General features: G+C 26.8%; 1 protein-coding gene across 4 annotated transcripts in view; it reads right to left on the bottom strand.

Moving 5' to 3' along the window:
* Positions 1 to 19534, bottom strand: part of LOC113559447 (calcium/calmodulin-dependent protein kinase type 1) — a 340687-nt gene that overhangs the window by 44783 nt on the left and 276370 nt on the right. For all 4 annotated transcript variants that reach the window (XM_026965283.1, XM_026965284.1, XM_026965282.1 and 1 more), the window contains 3 exons: positions 14151 to 14225; positions 9805 to 9943; positions 2735 to 2858 (listed from right to left, as the gene is read on the bottom strand). In XM_026965283.1, coding sequence (XP_026821084.1) covers positions 2735 to 2858; positions 9805 to 9943; positions 14151 to 14225 — 338 coding nt within the window. The remainder of the gene's footprint in view (positions 1 to 2734; positions 2859 to 9804; positions 9944 to 14150; positions 14226 to 19534) is intronic.

The raw sequence follows: 19534 nt of genomic DNA, 5'->3' as shown, positions 1-19534 counted from the left end.
AGTCAATTTACGACATGTAGTAGATAAATTGTTACTTGTAACTTTAAAAATAGTTTTCTCATTACAAAACTTATGTAATTAAATTGAAAATATAAGTTAAAAGTTGAAACAAAAATATGCGCTACATACACAAATATGCAATTTATGTTAAATTAAATTGTATGTTATTTTAATAAGAAAGAATTAAAATGTGAATATTTTACACCATGGTTTAAATAGCTTATTCTAATAATAATAAATATAAATACATTCCTTACTTATAAAAATAATAATTTTTATTCGATTCATTTAAATATCCAACACGGCGTCGAAGATAGGCTATTTAGGCACATCACAGTTGTGGTTAAATTTATTCCGATACCTCATAGTGTTGTAATATTATTTTATATTATTATATGAGAATAATAAACAATTTATATAAAGAAATTATTTCAGCCTAATACGATCACATGTTTGGCCCGATTATCATCATTATATTTTACCAAACTGGATGCTACTGTGATTATTAATATTATCTATAAGCTTATATAAATTATGCCTATAACATATAACCTATAACATATACAAGTAAAATATGTATTGAAATTTTTTTAATTCTTTAATACGGACGTCGTTCAGATAATATATTTTTTTTCCTAGATTGTCCATTTTGTTGGACTTATTTAAAAATAAATCTCGAGATAAAGATGACAGATAATATTTTGTTATATAGTCTTATAGTTGTATGAGTTTCTTTCTTAATCAAACACTAAATATTACAGAGATTTTTGTCAAAATATTTATCATTTCACAACAATAATATTTATAACGCGTAATACTAAAAGCAACACTTTTTTCACGTAAAATCTCTTTGTGTGTGAGTTTATATTACCGTTTGTATGTGGATATTACAAAATGTTATTTTGTCCACATGCAAAAACGAAATACGGCGAAGTTTTCAAATTCCGAGATTCAACAAAGGTTTACATTCGAGTAATGAAAAATCAAACGTTTGGCGGGGAGAAAACAATCACATATAAAATATTGTCGTATGGCTCCTATGGCTCACGTATTTCATTCTTAGAAAACAAAATGGAACTAGGCCCACGCCCGCTTTGAAAGTTTTCTATGAACAACTCAGAGTCAAAGAAAAATAAAACGATTTATTGAAAAGAATTTTATGCAGTAAACAATTTATATATAAATAAACGACAACAACAGCACTCGGATGATGCGGAATAAATGCGTGTCAGACCGTGGTGAGTGGGGTGAATTATGGAGAAATTCTTTGACGATTTATCGATTGACAATAATGTAAAAGAATAGTATAAATCTAATGCATAACTTGTAATTACAGAAATAAAGCTATTTTTTTTATAAATTAAAATGAAGCATAATTACAAATTTGTGCCAAAATTCGTAAAAAATGAGGTAGGTAATAATTTAACGAAAATGTATTTAAATACATTTAAAAAAATACTTAAAACACTTAGTTTATGTTAAATATTCAAAATAGTTTTATTGGGGATCAAAATATGTCAAAGTGAAAGTTTTCTGGCTATAAATATTTTGATGATATTATTTTAAAATTAAGAGCAAAAAAATTTAATATTAAAATAATACATTTGTTTTATATTTTGTATTTTTAAATTTAAGATCACAAAATAAGTATTTCAAATATATTTACATACCTATATTTTTACAGAGCGTGTGCTATAGTTAACAGGCATGAAAAAATATGAAATACCTAATCCTTCAATAAAACAATGGATAAATAATTAACTAATACATTTCAAATCATTATGCTGAAAAATTCGACAATTTTATTTTAATCGTCACATTATTATTGAGTATAAGAAATATATTATTATTAATACAAATATTCCCCATCATATTTTGAGTAAAAAGTAGACGATAATATTTTACACATCAAAATTAGTATTTTTATTTTTATAATACGAAACAATCGAATCCAACCGTTATTAATTTTTAATTTTGAGATAATCGTACATGCCGAAATATTTGACGAGCGGTCGGCGCCACCCACATTTTGGAAATTACAAAATTCAAAAGAAATTTATTGCCACGTCGGTCCAAATACCGTTTCTGAAAATATTAAAAAGCGTACATTCTTCGCATGGTCGTGGAGTGGTATTTTATTTTAGTTTTAAACCTGAAGATTGCGATTAATCATGGTGAATGAAAAATTAATTCGAACAGAGTTCGTCAGTCATTTAAATCAGACGTATATCACTGCGCATCTATTGTTGTGAGTCTTGGAAACGTTGAGCTCTCATCATACATATTAAGAACGAACAACATTTGAACAATAATAAAGTCCAGAAAATATATTTGTGAGTATTTTTTCCGACAGGTTTTCACAATAATTTAAATACGCATTAAACATAAAAGTTATATCATTAAAAATCAATACGAAGACGAAAAATTGAGAGCATTGTTTATATTATTAAAAACAAAACAATGGTATAGTTTTGGGATGACACTCGAGAAATTATATATAAATCATAACGTAGTGATTATGTTAACTCAATCATTGGCTATATATATTTAAAACTGCATAATTAAGTAATAACGAGTATAAAATAAATACGTTTTCCTTTAAAGGTATTTTGAGTTATATAACGACCATGCTATTACACGGGCTGAAGAGGGTGGAAGGGTATGGTAGAATTGGTTCAATATATTATAAGATGCGTCAAAATATAGGTTTGAAAAAAGATTTATTTGTACATACCGACATATCCGGGAGTTCCGCAAGCAGTCGCCATTACACCAGAATCTTCTATCTTAGACAATCCGAAATCACTTATCATAATTTTGCTGTCATCGTCTGTGCTGTAGTACAATAAGTTTTCTGGCTGTAAAAATAAAGTAAAAAATTAATTGATGTTTTACAGCTGAAATATTTAATCACTGCTATGCAGGTAAAATGTGAAAATGAAGTGAAAATGCATTATTCTCGTTAATGCGTTTTATTTATAATTAAATGTTAGTCAAATTGAATGTAAAAATATTAATAGTAAGACAAATTAAATATAATACTTTGCACACCTACAGTTGATTCACATAAACTTACAACAGAATACAAGTAGATTTTATTTTATTATGTATCAACTAAAATCATGTGCACAGCTATTTAATATCTGATAAATGTTCAACGGCATATCTACATACTAATCTAAATATTATGCGGTTTTTAATTTGTGTTCATAATCAATATTTGCTATTCCGAAAATGCAATCAATCCGTTTAAAGTTCGTGGATGGTTACTAATTTACAAAGTCTTTGAAATCTTTAGTTTTTTTTTTTTCATCAAATAATGCATTTTAGTGGTATAGTAGTCAGTCTTAGTTAAAAGCAGGGTTTGAAATCGAAATAAAAATTTTCGATATCATTTTTTTCCGATTTCGATTTAGTTATATTATGATTTCAATTTTAAATATAATTTTCTTTTTTTCGATTTTAGTTTAATTTTAAAATTTACAATATTGAAAAAAAATATTTTTTCAACCATTTTATTTTATAAGCCAAACGTGTGTAGGTACCTATCAAAATAAAACTTGCAATAACAACAAGTCAACAACAATCGCTCGTCGAACCCCGATTCCTATTATAGTATTATCCTATAATATGTATACTATATTGTAAATATTTTATTCTCAGAAAACAAAATATTAGACATTAGCTATTAATTATTAGTAGTTATTACTAGGGCTGGGATTAATATATAATAAAAAACCAAAAATATGTACATATACAGAGTGTTCCGCGAGGATTTACCCATTGCGATATCTCCTGAAATAATGGAGATGTCATAATTCTGGTTTTTTAATAAAATTCACAGGAACAGGAACTACAAATATTTCATGTTTTAATTTATTTTTATGTTTTGGTAAAAAAGTTAAAAAATGTATTTTTTTATTTAATTATTTAAAAAAAAATTAAAGATAGCCATTTTGTAGAGTTTTTTTTCTGAAAATATTGACGTTTTAACATTTTAATTTCATCAATTTCCTGATTTTTAACATTTTTTCTAGTTTCGAATAAAACTGCGAATTATTTAATACGATAGTGCCATAGTGGTATCATTGTTTCAAACATGTGGCCCGCGTGCTCGTACGGCTGGTGAACGGGTTTCAATGTGGCTCGTAATAAACGTTATATTTTATTTCTTAACTAGAAAAAATATTAAAAATCAGAAAATTGATGAAATTAAAATGTTAATACGTCAATATTTTCAGAAAAAAAACTCTACAAAATGGCTATCTTTAATTTTTTTTTAAATAATTAAATAAAAAAATACATTTTTTAATTTTTTTACCAAAACATAAAAATAAATTAAAACATGAAATACTTGTAGTTCTTGTTCCTGTGAATCTTACTGAAAAACCAAAATTATGATATCTCCAATAATTCAGGAGATATCGCAATGGGTAAATCCTCGCGGGACACCCTGTATATGTAGTTAAAATGGCCAAAATATGTAGTATAAAATTGAAAATATGTAATAAGAAAAATTTAAAATTATGTTAATGTGTAAAATTAAAATAAAATTCTAAATAATTTTTGAATAATAACCAATTAATTGTTTTTAATTTCTAATCAATTTAATTTAAAAAATATAAAATATTAAGATATTTTCACAACCATGCGAATGCAGGTACTGACACTGTTGAAAATTCGTTAATATATTTTGTCTAATAATATTGTATACTTTTGAATTTAAAATTAAATTTTTTTATATTTATTTAAAATTGATATGATTATGTAATGATTTTGATTTTGATATAAATTATCGATTTTAACTTTTTTCAATTTTAATAGAAATTTTGAAAATCATTAACAAGCATTCACGATTTCGATATTACTTATCTTTTTTAAAAGATTTTTAACGATTTTTATCGATATTTAAAATTGATTTCAAGCCCTGGTTAAAAGTAGGTTTTTAATTAAGTTTTTTAAAAGAAAACCAACAAATGCAGAATTTTTCAAGAGATGTAAAAAGAAAATAAATTAAGCGTGAATAAAATTAGCGTTAACGGAGTCGATGGGTTTTAATTTTTGACAAACAAAATAAAAATAAAAGCGAACCTAATACGATATTATAATATATTATAAGATATTAAATCAACTACTTAAAATAAAATTAACTATAGTAGTATAAATATTTAAAAAAAAGTATTCATAAAGATTGATGTCAAAGGGAATTTACTATGACATTTAATTATAACATTTCAGGGATTTATAAAACATATTATAAAAGGTATTGTTGGTAGAAAAAAAGCAAACAGTTTATCCGACCTTTTTATTTTTTAAATTGCCAACTACAAATTTGAAGCGTCATTTCAGCGATTGAAAAGATTTCGATTGTCTTTCGAATGGGTCTTATGTTATATACAAACATTAAAATGCTGTACAGATATTTAGTGGCCATCAGTTACTTGTACACTTAATTTCAATACGAATCAGTGTAAATCTTCATGCTAAACTTTTCATTTGAATAGTTTAAGACATTGTATTCGGTTGACGTAATCAGACCAGTACCAAAATGTTTCGTCTGGAGGCTTCTAAATCATCATAACACGGTATGAAAAAAAATAAATTCACAGAAATTTTATCTTTAACTTTGAAATGTTAGACAATTTTATTAACCAACGTCATAATGAACTTATGATACAGGTGTTAATTTAACTTATGTCTGCAGTATGAAAATAATAATACTCTGCCAAATATATTAGCTGTACAACACTAACAACGAATACATTGTCAATAAAATATTGAGGAATTAATAATTATTACCCGTGGATAATATATAAAAACTTATATGTGTTATAATTATGTTCACCGTTCTACACTAATATACCACTTCAATAAGCTTTGTAATAAAGAATTCCTATGAAAAAATCGGGATATTTTTATTACTTAAAACGGCGGTTCCCAACTTTTTTAGTTGTATTGGCTACAAATTTCGTGAAAAAATCTTTGAGGGGAAATGGTATTTTGTTCCAATTTTATTACATGTAATTTGTGCCACCAATAGGTAAATTTAAGTACGTATGAAATTTGCATAAACTACAACCTTAAAAAGTAGCGGAAATTACATGTATATTTTTTTCTTGAAGTTGTTTTTGGCGCAAATTATATACGTTCACTAATAGCATACCTATATACTTATATAAATATAAAACAATTGTTAAAAAAAAAAAAACTTTATTGAATTTAATTACAAATTAAACGATTTAATGAGATTCTTGACATTGCTTGTCCTCTACGAGAGAGTCATTATCTAGATTAAAAATGGATAGTTTATTGCGTTAATTGTATACTATATTATGGTCCCATGTTAGCCACGGCCCATAGGTTGAGAATCGCTAATTTAAGGTAACTAAAAACGTAGCCAATAATATAATTTTACAGACAACATAAACTGAGAGCAACATAATTTTTCGCCATTGTAATAGTTATTTATTGAAATAATTATTGCTATTTACGTGTGAACACAATAAAGACATTTTCGAGCTAATTTTTTTGCAATTATTTAATATTTATATGTTTATGATATTTGACTTTGCACATCATTATCACTGTAAATTTATTTTATTTTAGTCACGTAATTTTGTCAACATCCTATATTTTACTACTTATATGATCCAATACACCTGTTCGTAGGAATTTGATGATGGCGCTTCACTCAGTGAACGGGTTTTTAATTATTGATAGTGTTTTAATTTTGTAATTTATAATTTTTAAATAACATTTAATTAAGATTGCATTTATTCAATATCTTTAAGACAACACTTTGGTGCCAGGGAAAAAGGGCATAAGTCATAATTATCAAGTTTTCAGGGCGAGTAATTGAATGTTTAAAAAATTCATTTTCTAAGACTTATGGCTAAATATTTAGACCAAAAATTGCTATATTATTAAAAAAACAAGCTCTTTATGATTTTGTCCACATATTAGTTCTCATTATTTTAGATAAAGAGATAATTACTCATAAACCCTTTAGTGTTTTCCTTTTTAGACTTAAGTCCTAAAAATTATGACTTAAGCCATTTTGATCAATTTAACTTGGACTTATAATATTATTATAATATCATTATAATAATGTTTTATACTCAAGCAGGATTATAAATATATAGGTAATATTAACATTTTAAAGATAGTATGTACCTATCTAAATAAACAACAATAATAAAATACATCTTATTCGATTAGCTTTCTCAGTCTTTAATGAAATATTTTACATATTTTGTAATTTTAATAAACAATAATAAAATATTATTACAATTAATTATCAAGTTTAGTATAATAGCAATTTTATTGTTTGTTACGAAAACGAGGGAAAATAATTGTTTTGACTTATAATTATTGTAAAATTTATTAATCTATCAGCTGTAGTGAGTTACCATAGTGTTGGTAATTATTATTTTATATTAATAAAATATATTGATTTTAACTGTAAGCCATGATCAATAATCATTGATCATATGACAAAATAAAATATTAAATCATTTTATGTCTTGTACTCTTGTATACCAGCTATTTATAATATTATATTATTATTATGGTACAAAAGACTTAAATCAATTTAAACTTCAACCTCCAACAATGCTTAAGCCATATTAAGTCTTCTGTACCATAACATAATAAATTAATATAGATTTAAGTCATTTTATGTCTTTATTACTAAAAAGAAAACGTACTAACGTAATATACACTCATTTTGTCATGGCTATCACGTTTATAATAATAACAATCTAAAATAGATGACTCCTATATAAAAAATAAGAGAAAAAAAATTTTTTGATAAATTTGACTTAAGCCCTTTTTCCTTAACACCAAATAATTATTACTGATAGACGGGTGATCTAATATTTTGAATGGTTATACGATTCTAAGACGGGATTACGTAATAAACCATTATTTTTGTAATTAATAATAGATTAGCATAACACAACACGTACACGTGTTTTCAAAAACATGCCAAATTGTTATTTTATTTCAAAAAAGTTTTCAATTTCATTTTATTGTTATATACAAAATACAAGCTGAAAAGTGTGTGTCGCGATAAAATTAAAATGTTTTATTCAGTAAAATTTAATTAAAGTTGGGTAGTTAAGCTATGCGGGATGTCATTATTTCTGGTTTTTCTTTCCAGGATTGTGAGCACAATGAATGCCAACATAGGCTAGACATTTTAACATTTCAACGGGAAGTTTTCCAAAAAAAAGCACATTTATTTACCATCACTGTTGTATTGGCTCTTATCCCAGTATTTACCTACATAGCTTATTATTCCCATAGCCATGGATGATAATATCGACGCTGATTTTCGATTTGGTCAAACGCATGAAGTTCTGGCTGAATATAATGTAGTCATGACATTAAGGATGAGAACTTAATCATTTTTATTTTTCCACTATTTTATTATACGAGTATGTCCGATGATTAATGACTTTACCGTGAATTTCCATTCTGTGAAGATTATATTTCAATAAATGATGAAAATAAATATAAATAATTTGGATAAAATATAAGTTAGACGCTTGGAATTTTACAATTCAACTTATTGATATTATTTAAACAAAGTTAGCTACGCACCTTTTTTGAACTTAAATTCCTATCTATAAATAAACTATTTTAGATTTTAAATAACTCAATATTTAAAGTCTAAAATGTTATACCACCTATAATTGCGTAAAATTAAAAAAAAACCTTCACTATATAGCGATGTATAGCGGTAAAATAATCACGTATTTTATGTAAATTTTAAGATTTTTAGAAAATGCTAATTTTGAAATTCCGAAGAAATAACAAAATTCGAATTAAACGAAATCGTGATTTTATGATTTTTAATTAATTTTTCGTTAGTTTTACCTTTAACCTTGTTCGGTTATTTAAAAAGTTAAAAATTCATAAAATTACGTTTCACCAGGACTCACTATAATATTATGTACAATGTAGTGTTATTAGAAAACAGATATACATGTATAGATTGGATAGCAGACAAATTTTAATAAAACAAATATTATTTATGAGAAACGAATATTTTACCGAATGATTTAAATAAATTTTATTGCAAGTATGCATTACGCCAGAAGTACGAGTACATAGTGGAGAAATAGTAAATTTCTCATGCACATTTAGTTTAACCCTTGACAGGCAAGGCCGGTCACCCATGATCAAAATTATTTTGAAAGTACTATTCTCACCATAAAATATTATTAATAATTAGTTCTCCCCACTTTCTTAACCTTTTTTTATTTAAAACATATAGCTAGGTACTTCTTTTTTTTTATTACCAAAATATATAAATTAAATACTCTTTTTGTTTATAAATATTTGTACTATGGATATCTGTGTAAAAATGTTTCTAAGGTCAAATATGAAATAAACAAAAAATTTTAAATAGTTGTAAAAATGAATAAAAAATACTTGGGTCACTTGTGACCAGCCTTGTCTCTGTCTGTAAGATTATAGCCATGCCTTTCAAAGAAAAATCAAAAAATGTAAATATAATTTGATATAATCTAATTTATAGTATTGCACCTATTAAACAATAATAATAATATGATTAATTTAAGTAAAAACACCTATAACACCGAAACAATAATATGTTATTTAACTATTATGCTGTTAATTTAATTTAATTATCACTAAATTAATATTATTTTATGATTTTAATTTTTAACGACGTACTTATATTATTATTATATACATGTACTTAGATTTTCTGGTTTGATTATTTGTCCATGTTATTTCTTAAACCGGCCATTGAACTATTATTTTATGATGACTCACCTTAAGATCTCTGTGCACGACACCTTGTTCGTGCATGTAATCCACAGCTCCCAGTACCTGGCGGATCAAATGGGCAGCATCCTTTTCGGTGTATGAACCCTTTTGCACGATGCGGTCGAATAACTCGCCTCCAGTTACCCTGTGAAGATACAACATTATTCAGCTACATTTTAATATGATTATACCTAATGTGTTTGGGATGAAGAAGTTTAGCCTATGATAAATAGATTTTAATAAATCGTGAAATCTGCTTGATCATCAGGATGTACATATTAATATATTACGGGCATTTTAACTGGATAGCTCAATACTTGTAATTAGTGAGAAATTGAAAATTTGTAACTTGATTACAGGAAACATCGACACGAATTTGAAAGTAGGAGACGATATTCACACATAATAGTCTCTACAAACTACGGCATGATAATTAAAAATTTGAAAAAAATGCAATTTAAGATTAAAAAAAATAAACCTCCAATGTAACGCGTTCATTTTAGACAAGAAATTTCAGAATCAAGAAGATACAAAACCCCATAATGCTTAGATGTTATATTATCCCTTAGATAGATAAGAGTTAATAAATTATATTGCGTAGCAGTCGAGTCCTCTTAAATGTCTTGATGTTTGACAAATGGTCGGAATAAGATTAATATTTTAATCGGTACAAAAAGTATCTACACGGTAGTTAAAGTTAAAGTGTTTTGGTAAAACTTGGATAGGTGTGAAATTATAAAAACAATTAAACATTATCGTGAAAAAGCGCACACTACTGCAATGGCAGAATGAAGTTTACGATTGCCGACGGCTGGTAAACAAAATATTTATAATTAAGTCGAGAAAAACGATGAATTGTGATAAATTGTATTAAAACTCTTAGCAGTAACCTACAAAAAATATAAAATTAAACCACGTACCTACTTGTAAATTATTATGACCGTTGAATTATATCTTTATCCGTAAATTGATCACGCGTTAATGTGTCATAAAACTCTTAAAATATTGTTCATAATATTTTTTAAATTTATTATTGGAGTTTTGTTATTCTCTCGATTTGTTTGGTAACTTAATACTCATATGGATATAAATGTATTTGGTTGGTATTTGTGTATTTAAAAATAAGGAGATATGATATTTACATTATACAATTTTCTAATTTTAAATCAAATTGCAATAAGTATTTATATATTATGTTATGCAATTCTGGTCTTAGTGATCAAAGTTCACAGTAAATAGTTTCGGTGAATTGTTCCAAATGTTTCGAAAATCGATAAACTACCAAAATTGATAGAAGTAAGACAATGTCCTGCGATATATTATGATATAATAAAAAACAAACGGTATTAAAAAGATAATTTTTGTATAGCACAATGTTATTGTTTGTACTAATTACAATCATCCAGAGAAGAGAATGAATAAAAAGTTCTGGTTGTTAAATTGTTTTAACAAGAAATTATAAAAATTGATAGGTAATTTTTTTTAAATGTCAAAAAAAAAAAAAAAAATAAAGTTCAATACTATACGTATGATATACTAGGTATACTACAATACTATAATCTATAACTATAATGACAGTTTTTTCTGCATCAATGCACTTTCATTATAGTAAATATTGTACACAAAATCAGAGCACTGACCGTAATTGCACATCAATGTAGAATAGAATAGGTCATCGTTTTATGGAACGCTAACTCGATTGAAAACACAATTACGTTGTCTGCCTGTAATATTATTATCCGCTTAACTTTGTGGTCTTATTTGGTTTTGATGGAGTAATACGATAGTAGTAAGTGAAAAAATTATATTATACATTATTTTCCATTGAGAATAATTTCATAACTTAGATTCACTAATATGGGAAAATTTTCTCCTCTTATCAGGATTTTTTTCTTATACTTTAATTTGGGATTTAGTACGAAAAATATGTATTTAATATGGTTAGTATAATACATGCATGTCATACAAGCGGGCCTCGGCTCATTTTTTTGCGGCCCGCGGCTAGCAATATTAATGGAAAAAAAAAATAATAATAAAATATTAATTTCGTGTCACAACTATCTTAGATTCTTAGAGAGTTGTTAAATGTTAACATTAAATGTTTTTAATTTAGTTAAATACCTGATGCTGTGTCTGTATACGTAAAAAATAAAATTGAAAAAATAGCAAAAAATATTTTTTTTTTGTTTAATTTTTTTGTGCGGCCCGCGTAATAAACTATTTAATATATTTGGCCCTCTCGATACTTTGAGTTTAATATATATATGGTGAATCTATAATGAAATATAATTTGAAATAATATATTTATTCATAAAAAGTCTTACAGTCATAGTAGATTAAAATAATAGTGTTAAGATGTAAAATTTAGATTTTTTTCCGTAAATTTAATTATTTTGGTAACTTAACCATAAGGACATTCACACGAAAATCTCTCACTTTAAAAATAATTATTTCAAAAATGTATGATTATGATTGTATATTTCGTAATATATATTTCTGTATACGTGTATATAGAATATTTTTAATTTTATGGACTGATTTGATTCTTATTTTTAGTTAGTTTGAATACTATTAAGAAAAGGTAAAATAAAAAAGTCAAATTTATGTGGTAGAAACATGCTACAGTGTGAAAATCACTCGATCATGTATTTTGTTTGTTATGAAGATAAAATAAATCTATTTAAATTTGTGATATTCTTCAAACTTCGTTTTATATTAAATGTTATTATATTATTATGCTATCAATATTATCTTTGGAAGTCATTAAATTTGAGGGATTTGGGTAATAACAATTGATTTGTAAAAAAACGTCGATATATTTATCAGCCTTATATAATATATTTATAATAATAGCTTATTATTATTATAATTATAATTATTGTCATAGCTTTTATTTTTATTATTTTATTAATCATAATTTTTAGCATGGTTGGCAGATAAAATAATCATAGATTATAGTTTTCAAGTTTTGATTTATGTAATTTTTTTTTTTATTTCAAACGACTATTGTTTGAAAAAAAGTATATACTATTATGTATTATTTTTTTTTGAATAAGATGGTCATAAAGTAATAGATAATAAGTAGATGTAGTCTAATGCAATCAAAAATATAGAAAAAAGCATCTTTGCGACCAACCCATTAATTTTTATTGGTTGCTCACTATGCTACGTTGGCGACCACAGTATAAAACGAAATAATAAGAATAAATTAAAGTTATAAGAGAGGAATGCGAATAAACGAGCAGACGGTGATAAAATATAATAACGGAATAGACGAAGACATCTGAACAATTTAATTGTCATACAAATGAAGCTCTCTTTTGGGATTAGTTACGTACATAAAAACGACCAACACAAAAAAGGATTTTAATGAATTTTTTTATATTAATTTGCAAAATGTAATAAAGTATGATGAACGGCTAATGATATTGTATGCCAAATACGTTTTAGTACGCAATAATCACTATGATAATAATAATAATATGATTAAGTCAGAACAAGAAAATAGTAAAAGTAATAATAATAATAAATTGTTTTTCCGCGTAATATTGGACATTTGTGACCAGATCTTTAAAACCTTAATTATGAATGTCTTATATTATTATACGTAAAATGTATAATATACATTATTTTATAATACAAATATATAATATACTATTTTATTAATATATTTAAATAATTTTGTTATTTAAAAATATAAAATTAATATTAGATAAGTAATAATTAACACGGTGAACGGGTTTTTTTTCATAAATGCCTGTTAAAAATGTCTGCAGTAGTACTTTTTATGATATTTTGTTTATTTGGTTATCTATTATTTTCACTTTAAAAATCAATCTGGGGCGTTTAAATACTGTTAACTTACTTAGCTATAACTGATACTTTATATTTGTAATTTAAGTAATCAAACTCAAAATTCTAACTAAAAATATAAAATATTGAAAACCTAAATTAACGGAAAAACTTTTAAGCATAAATTACTTCAGATTATTGATATTTTATATAATATGTACCTATTGTACCAACTTAAATTTAAACACGACTGTAAAATAACCGTAATATTAAAAAGACAACTAGAGTCATACTTGGTTCAAAGGTCAACAGTTTGATTTTACAGTATATCAATAAGATATTTTGAAACACAAGATGTTAAAATAAAATAATTAATCAAAATTAATTTGAAAACCAGTTTAATATACAAAACGATTTAACCAAAATTATTATTTTAAACAAATTTGTATTCATATTGGTATATTGAATCACGATTAATGAGTTTGTAACGATTATTTTAGTTTATTACTGGTGTCGACTTAAGAAAAACACTTGAAATATAATTTATTATTATTACTCACAGTTCCATGATGAGATACACCTTGGACTTGTCTTCGAACGTTTCCAACAATTGCACGATGTTTGGATGAGTAAGCCTGCAAAAAAATAAAATACAGAGATGTTAGATCAATCGTGTATTATGGTCACCGCCGCTGTTTGTGCCATTGACGACAGTGACGTATCAGTCGTCTTATTATTTTATATAATCAATGCGAGTGGGATCTTATAAAATGATACATCAAACTTATACAAAGCGTTATCGTGACATGAGTCAGTTCAGGGCGTTTTCAGATATGTCAAATGGGGGAGAAGGGATTCAGTTCAGCTTCTCAAGTAGGAAAGTGAGCTTTGCTATTACAAGTTATATAAAATGTAATACTGTACAATAACAACAGTATAATGTATAGAAATAAATATATGATAAAAACGTACAATCGCAATTCAAAAATACAATCATTTTAACAACATAACAAGTCGAAACCGATAAATATGTATTTCGTAATCCGTATGTAATGTGTTCGAACTTTGTGGTGAATAAAATGAAAGCACATTCCGCGGTAAGTACGTGTTGGTTGTAGATCCGTCGTGCGTTCGTTAAACGTATACGGAAAACACAGTCAATGAATTTTAGATATTATTAGAAACGTTTAATGATAAAATAAAATTGCGAAAATTGATTATCAATCAGACTATGTGTTAGGTTAGGTTTTATATAAATATTATTTATACATATATATATATATATAAGTAGGCTTGGATTGCAATTATTTCTATAATATCTTAATAATAATAATAATAAAAATCATCAGGCTTATAAAATAGTATTGTTTTTGATGGTTAATATTAATAATTAATAAACAACGATAAAAAATCACTTGAACCTCTCTTAAACAAAATATTTTTTTCTTTTTTTAAGAAGTTGTGAATTAGTTTTTATAACAGTAAATTGAGTACATTCAAATATAAGCATTGGCAATATTTTTGTAGGTATATATATAAACAAAACACGATTTTTGATAAAACCTTAAATGGATATTAATTGTATGATGAAACATAATAATAAGATGTAGTAGAAGTCACAATACGTCACTTCATTTTATAATTAGGTAAATTAATTAATTATTATGCTTAATATGCTAATTAATAATATTAATTTTTTAATGTTTGAAAGAATCAGAACAATTTGTACTTTGTAATCAATTATATCTTTTGGTGTTCAGTTCAAGTTTGAAAGTCAAACCTAAAAAAATTTGTTATTTTCAATTTTAATATTACAAAAACCAAACTAAAACCATAATCATATTCCAAACAGCGATTATTTCTTGTGTATAATTTCGTTTTATTTCTAAAGAAATAATGTTAAATAATATTACTTATAAAATCGAGTGCTATCGTGTGGATTTAAGATAATATAGTGATTTATTGCAAACAGTATTATCATTAATGCAATCAAATAGAGCTATATAGTCGTAGGGTTTTTAACACAGTTATTTATATAAAATATAAAATCGAAGTGTTCGATATCGGGAGGGTCAAGAAGAGCTCGCCCCATTCGCCCTACATCTGCAATTGCGCGTGTATGTATAAAAATATGGAAGACGTGCTGTGGCTATGAACCATTCTCGAAGGATAGTAATGCGATATCCGGCCGGAGTCAGTGGAGGTGGTGGTAGTGGCGGTTTGTCTAAAACCAAATGAGATTTTCGATGTACGAGTATATTTCACGGACGTGCCGTAAATCTCGACCGGGCTATATTATATAGTAATAATATACCGCGAGAACATCGGAAACGACCTATATAGTGTTCGGGGTGCCATCAATTTCCCGCAGCCACCGGAATATCGTTTACCGAAAATAAAAAATATGAGTCACGTTCCAGGCGCGCGTGCGGGTCGAGGGGCCAACAATATCGTCGCGCCTTTTAAACGAGTCTCCCGCGCTCTTGAACGGCGTATTTAAATCCTCGTACCACATTGAAACAGCCGTTGTTCGCATGTATATTGCGTACATATATTTATTAGCGTGCATATGCATATATTATAGGTAGGTACTCGTACCAGTGGTGATATATTGTATAAATATATACATATACTGTCACGCGGGCCGTCTTATCACGGAGTTCAGATTTTCTCGGGACCATTAAGGCGACGCCGTAAATCCTCTGCAAACGGTATAATATAATATTACTTACGTGTAATGCGGTTGGAAGTAAATATGATTGTAATATACTGTAATAATATGATATTATGGTATTATTATGTGTACACGCCCGTCGCGGCGTAAACGAAACGGCGGAAATCAAGTGAAAACCGAGCGTGTGTGCAGAATCGTGTAAATCGTAACGACGTAACAGCCATTTGACATTGTAGATAAAAAAATTCACTATGCGAACTTTAACCACAAGGAGGTTAACCTCAGGGAGGTTTTTCGTAACTTTTTCAACGTCTAAATAAATAAGAGAAACTATAGGTATAAGTGGATGATATGTTGGCGAGTGCTTAGCATATATTGGTCAGATCTATATAATTTCCCACTTTATCGTTCATTATTGTGTTCACAACGTCGAAACAAAGGGCAATAGTTATAAAGATCAGCGGCACTTCGAATAACATCCATCGTACTCTCGACGCGTGTGCGTGACGTATGTGCACATCCATTATCCGTCCTCTCTTATAATGGCAATCTGTACGTCGGCTATACCGGAGAACTTACTCGGAGTAATATGTTATCACTCATTTATAATACCTATATAACTATTAACCTACTTCTAAACATTATAATATCACTGTGATTTTACATCAGATTAATGTATACATAATATGTATATTAATAATATTCTTTTTATATAGATGGCATTTTATCCTTTGGAGACTAGCGAATGGACGTCGGGACAGTATACAGTAAATTATTAATTCGTTCAAAAGGTATAAATGTGACAGAATAAATTTATCAAAATACAACTTGGGTAATTGTTTAAAAAAAGCAAAAAACTATCATTATGATATAAAGTTAATAATTATACTGTAGCAGAAAATAAATGCAGTAAGTCAGTAAGTCATTGTAATGACGATTAAGTTTGGTTTTGTATTCGATATTTTGATCGATACGTGTTCGGTTAGATTTAATTGCTTTTGAATTAAAATATCAAAAACAACAGACGTATGCTGTAGCACATATTTTAATGTTATCGTTTAATAATCATTTGGTTTATGTTTACACTCGCCAATAGAGAGATATTACAAATAAGTAACAAGTAGTTTGATTTCGAGATTTGAAAAAAATGTGTAGTAATATGCAGTTTCTTCATGCCATTAATTTAATGCTAACAAATAAATGAATACATTTTGAGGATAAATTCAAATTTATCTGTTATCTATTGCTTATGGCTAGTCGTGCAGCACGAGCGAACTACAGTGTTGAGATAAGTGAATAGTTTAATCGCCATTTGACGGTATTTATAAATAGGTCGCGAACTACATAAACTCTGTTGGAAACGATAATTATTGTGATCGGATTTACCCTACTCATCCCTCCGAAATCATGGACATTGATGTAGGAATTCGAATTAGATTTAATGTACCACGATATATAAATACGTATATATATATACACACACATTATATTAATATTGTAACAAGTTTTGAAGGCGCATTTTGATATTAAAAGTTTCATAATATTTCGTTATTTTTTTTTTGCGATTCCTTTTCAATATAAAAGTCCACTCGAGGGCGTTGCGTGGGACGACGGCCAAAAGTGTTGGGGTACGTACTTCGTACAATAACGTTCGTTTTTTGTTTTACTAAACGTTTAACCTTATTAATTGTACAGATTGTATTATACTATAGTAATATATATTATATTATACATTATGGCTGCGGTGTTTCTTCAAAGTGTTCGTCGCGGTAACGGTTAAAATATTATAATATACAATATATATATTATAATGTATTATATAGCTGTATTATCATAATTAAGTTCTTTGAAATTCTTCTTTGATGTAATACTGATGACGTTAAAATGTTCGGGCGCTTCACTAACTTTGTTAGACGTATACGTCTATTGGCTATTATTATAATTATTATCGATAGATTTCAAAGCACGTTTTTGTATTCCGTTGTTATCGACTTGTAAAACTACCACAGAACAATATACTTATATTAATACTGTTCATTAAAAATAGTGTTGGTTATAATTATACTCTTTGTTCGAGGGTTTTTTTTTATAATTTTATTTCGCTTTATCTAATAGCACAATGTTCTATTTTTCAGAATGGTCTTACTTAACATATTGTTTTTCGTGCGAAGCAATTCTTCAAAAGTTTGAATAGTGTTATAGCTCATTTATGAAAAAAAAAAAAAATTACTATAAATTTATCGATTTTTTGTTTGGACAAGGCATATTATTATTGTGGATTTAGATTTAAATCGTTACAAATATATAGTTTATAATAATAAAATAATATATTATAATATTTTTATCATAAATTATCAATAAACTTTACTATGTAAACTTTGATATGTGGTGGAGAGTACCTGTTAATAAGCGGTTTTTGACGGAAATACCTGTGAATTTATTGCAAGTTTAAAAAAAGTTTCATGCACATAAGTACAATATTTTTTTTCCCTTGTGTTATTGTCTCATGGTGCTGAACCGTTTGCACAATACTTACCCCCAAGTAGGTACTATCTATTCCTCAAATCTAAACATCAAATATTTGTGTGTAATGAAATTGAAATATTAATAATTAGAGCCTACAAGGATATGTATTTGATTTTAATTTAAATACTAAGGACTTATCTTTGGTTCAGATATGAGTCTCGAATATCGCACATTTCATACGTTAATATTGTATATTTAACCATGATAATAATATGTTTGGTATGTTTTTGTATACTATTAGGTGTTTCATGTACACAATAAGAATATATTATTATTAACCGAAAATAACTTACGTTTATCATAACTCCGTACACAAAACATATATTTATAATATATCATATTATATGTCATGCAACATATGTTCATCAAATATTTGAACAGTTTTGGTACTTACGAAAATGAATCCAAAAATAATATGACTGTAAAATGACTGACCGCTAACATAATATAGAGCCATCCCTGTGTTAATTTTATCATGATGTCTTTGATATTTCTACGAAGTGACTAATGGGTTATAGATGTAGCAAACATTAATTTGATTATTGAATATATTATATCTAGTGTTTAGATGTATTAAGTCGCTCAATTAAATTAATTCTAAACTTGAATCGATAGTTTAAATAATACGAGTCCAATGAAACCGATAAGGATGGGTTATATATTCAAACACAGAAAAAATGAACATTTACATAGTTTTAGAAAAAAATCGAAAGTCTACTAAAAGTTGCATCATATATCAGTCCC

This window comes from Rhopalosiphum maidis, chromosome 3 (assembly GCF_003676215.2).
Source record: "Rhopalosiphum maidis isolate BTI-1 chromosome 3, ASM367621v3, whole genome shotgun sequence".
Classification (NCBI taxonomy): Eukaryota; Metazoa; Arthropoda; class Insecta; order Hemiptera; family Aphididae; genus Rhopalosiphum; species Rhopalosiphum maidis.
The sequence above is the reverse complement of the archived record's forward strand: the minus strand, read 5'-3'. Positions and strand labels throughout refer to the sequence as shown.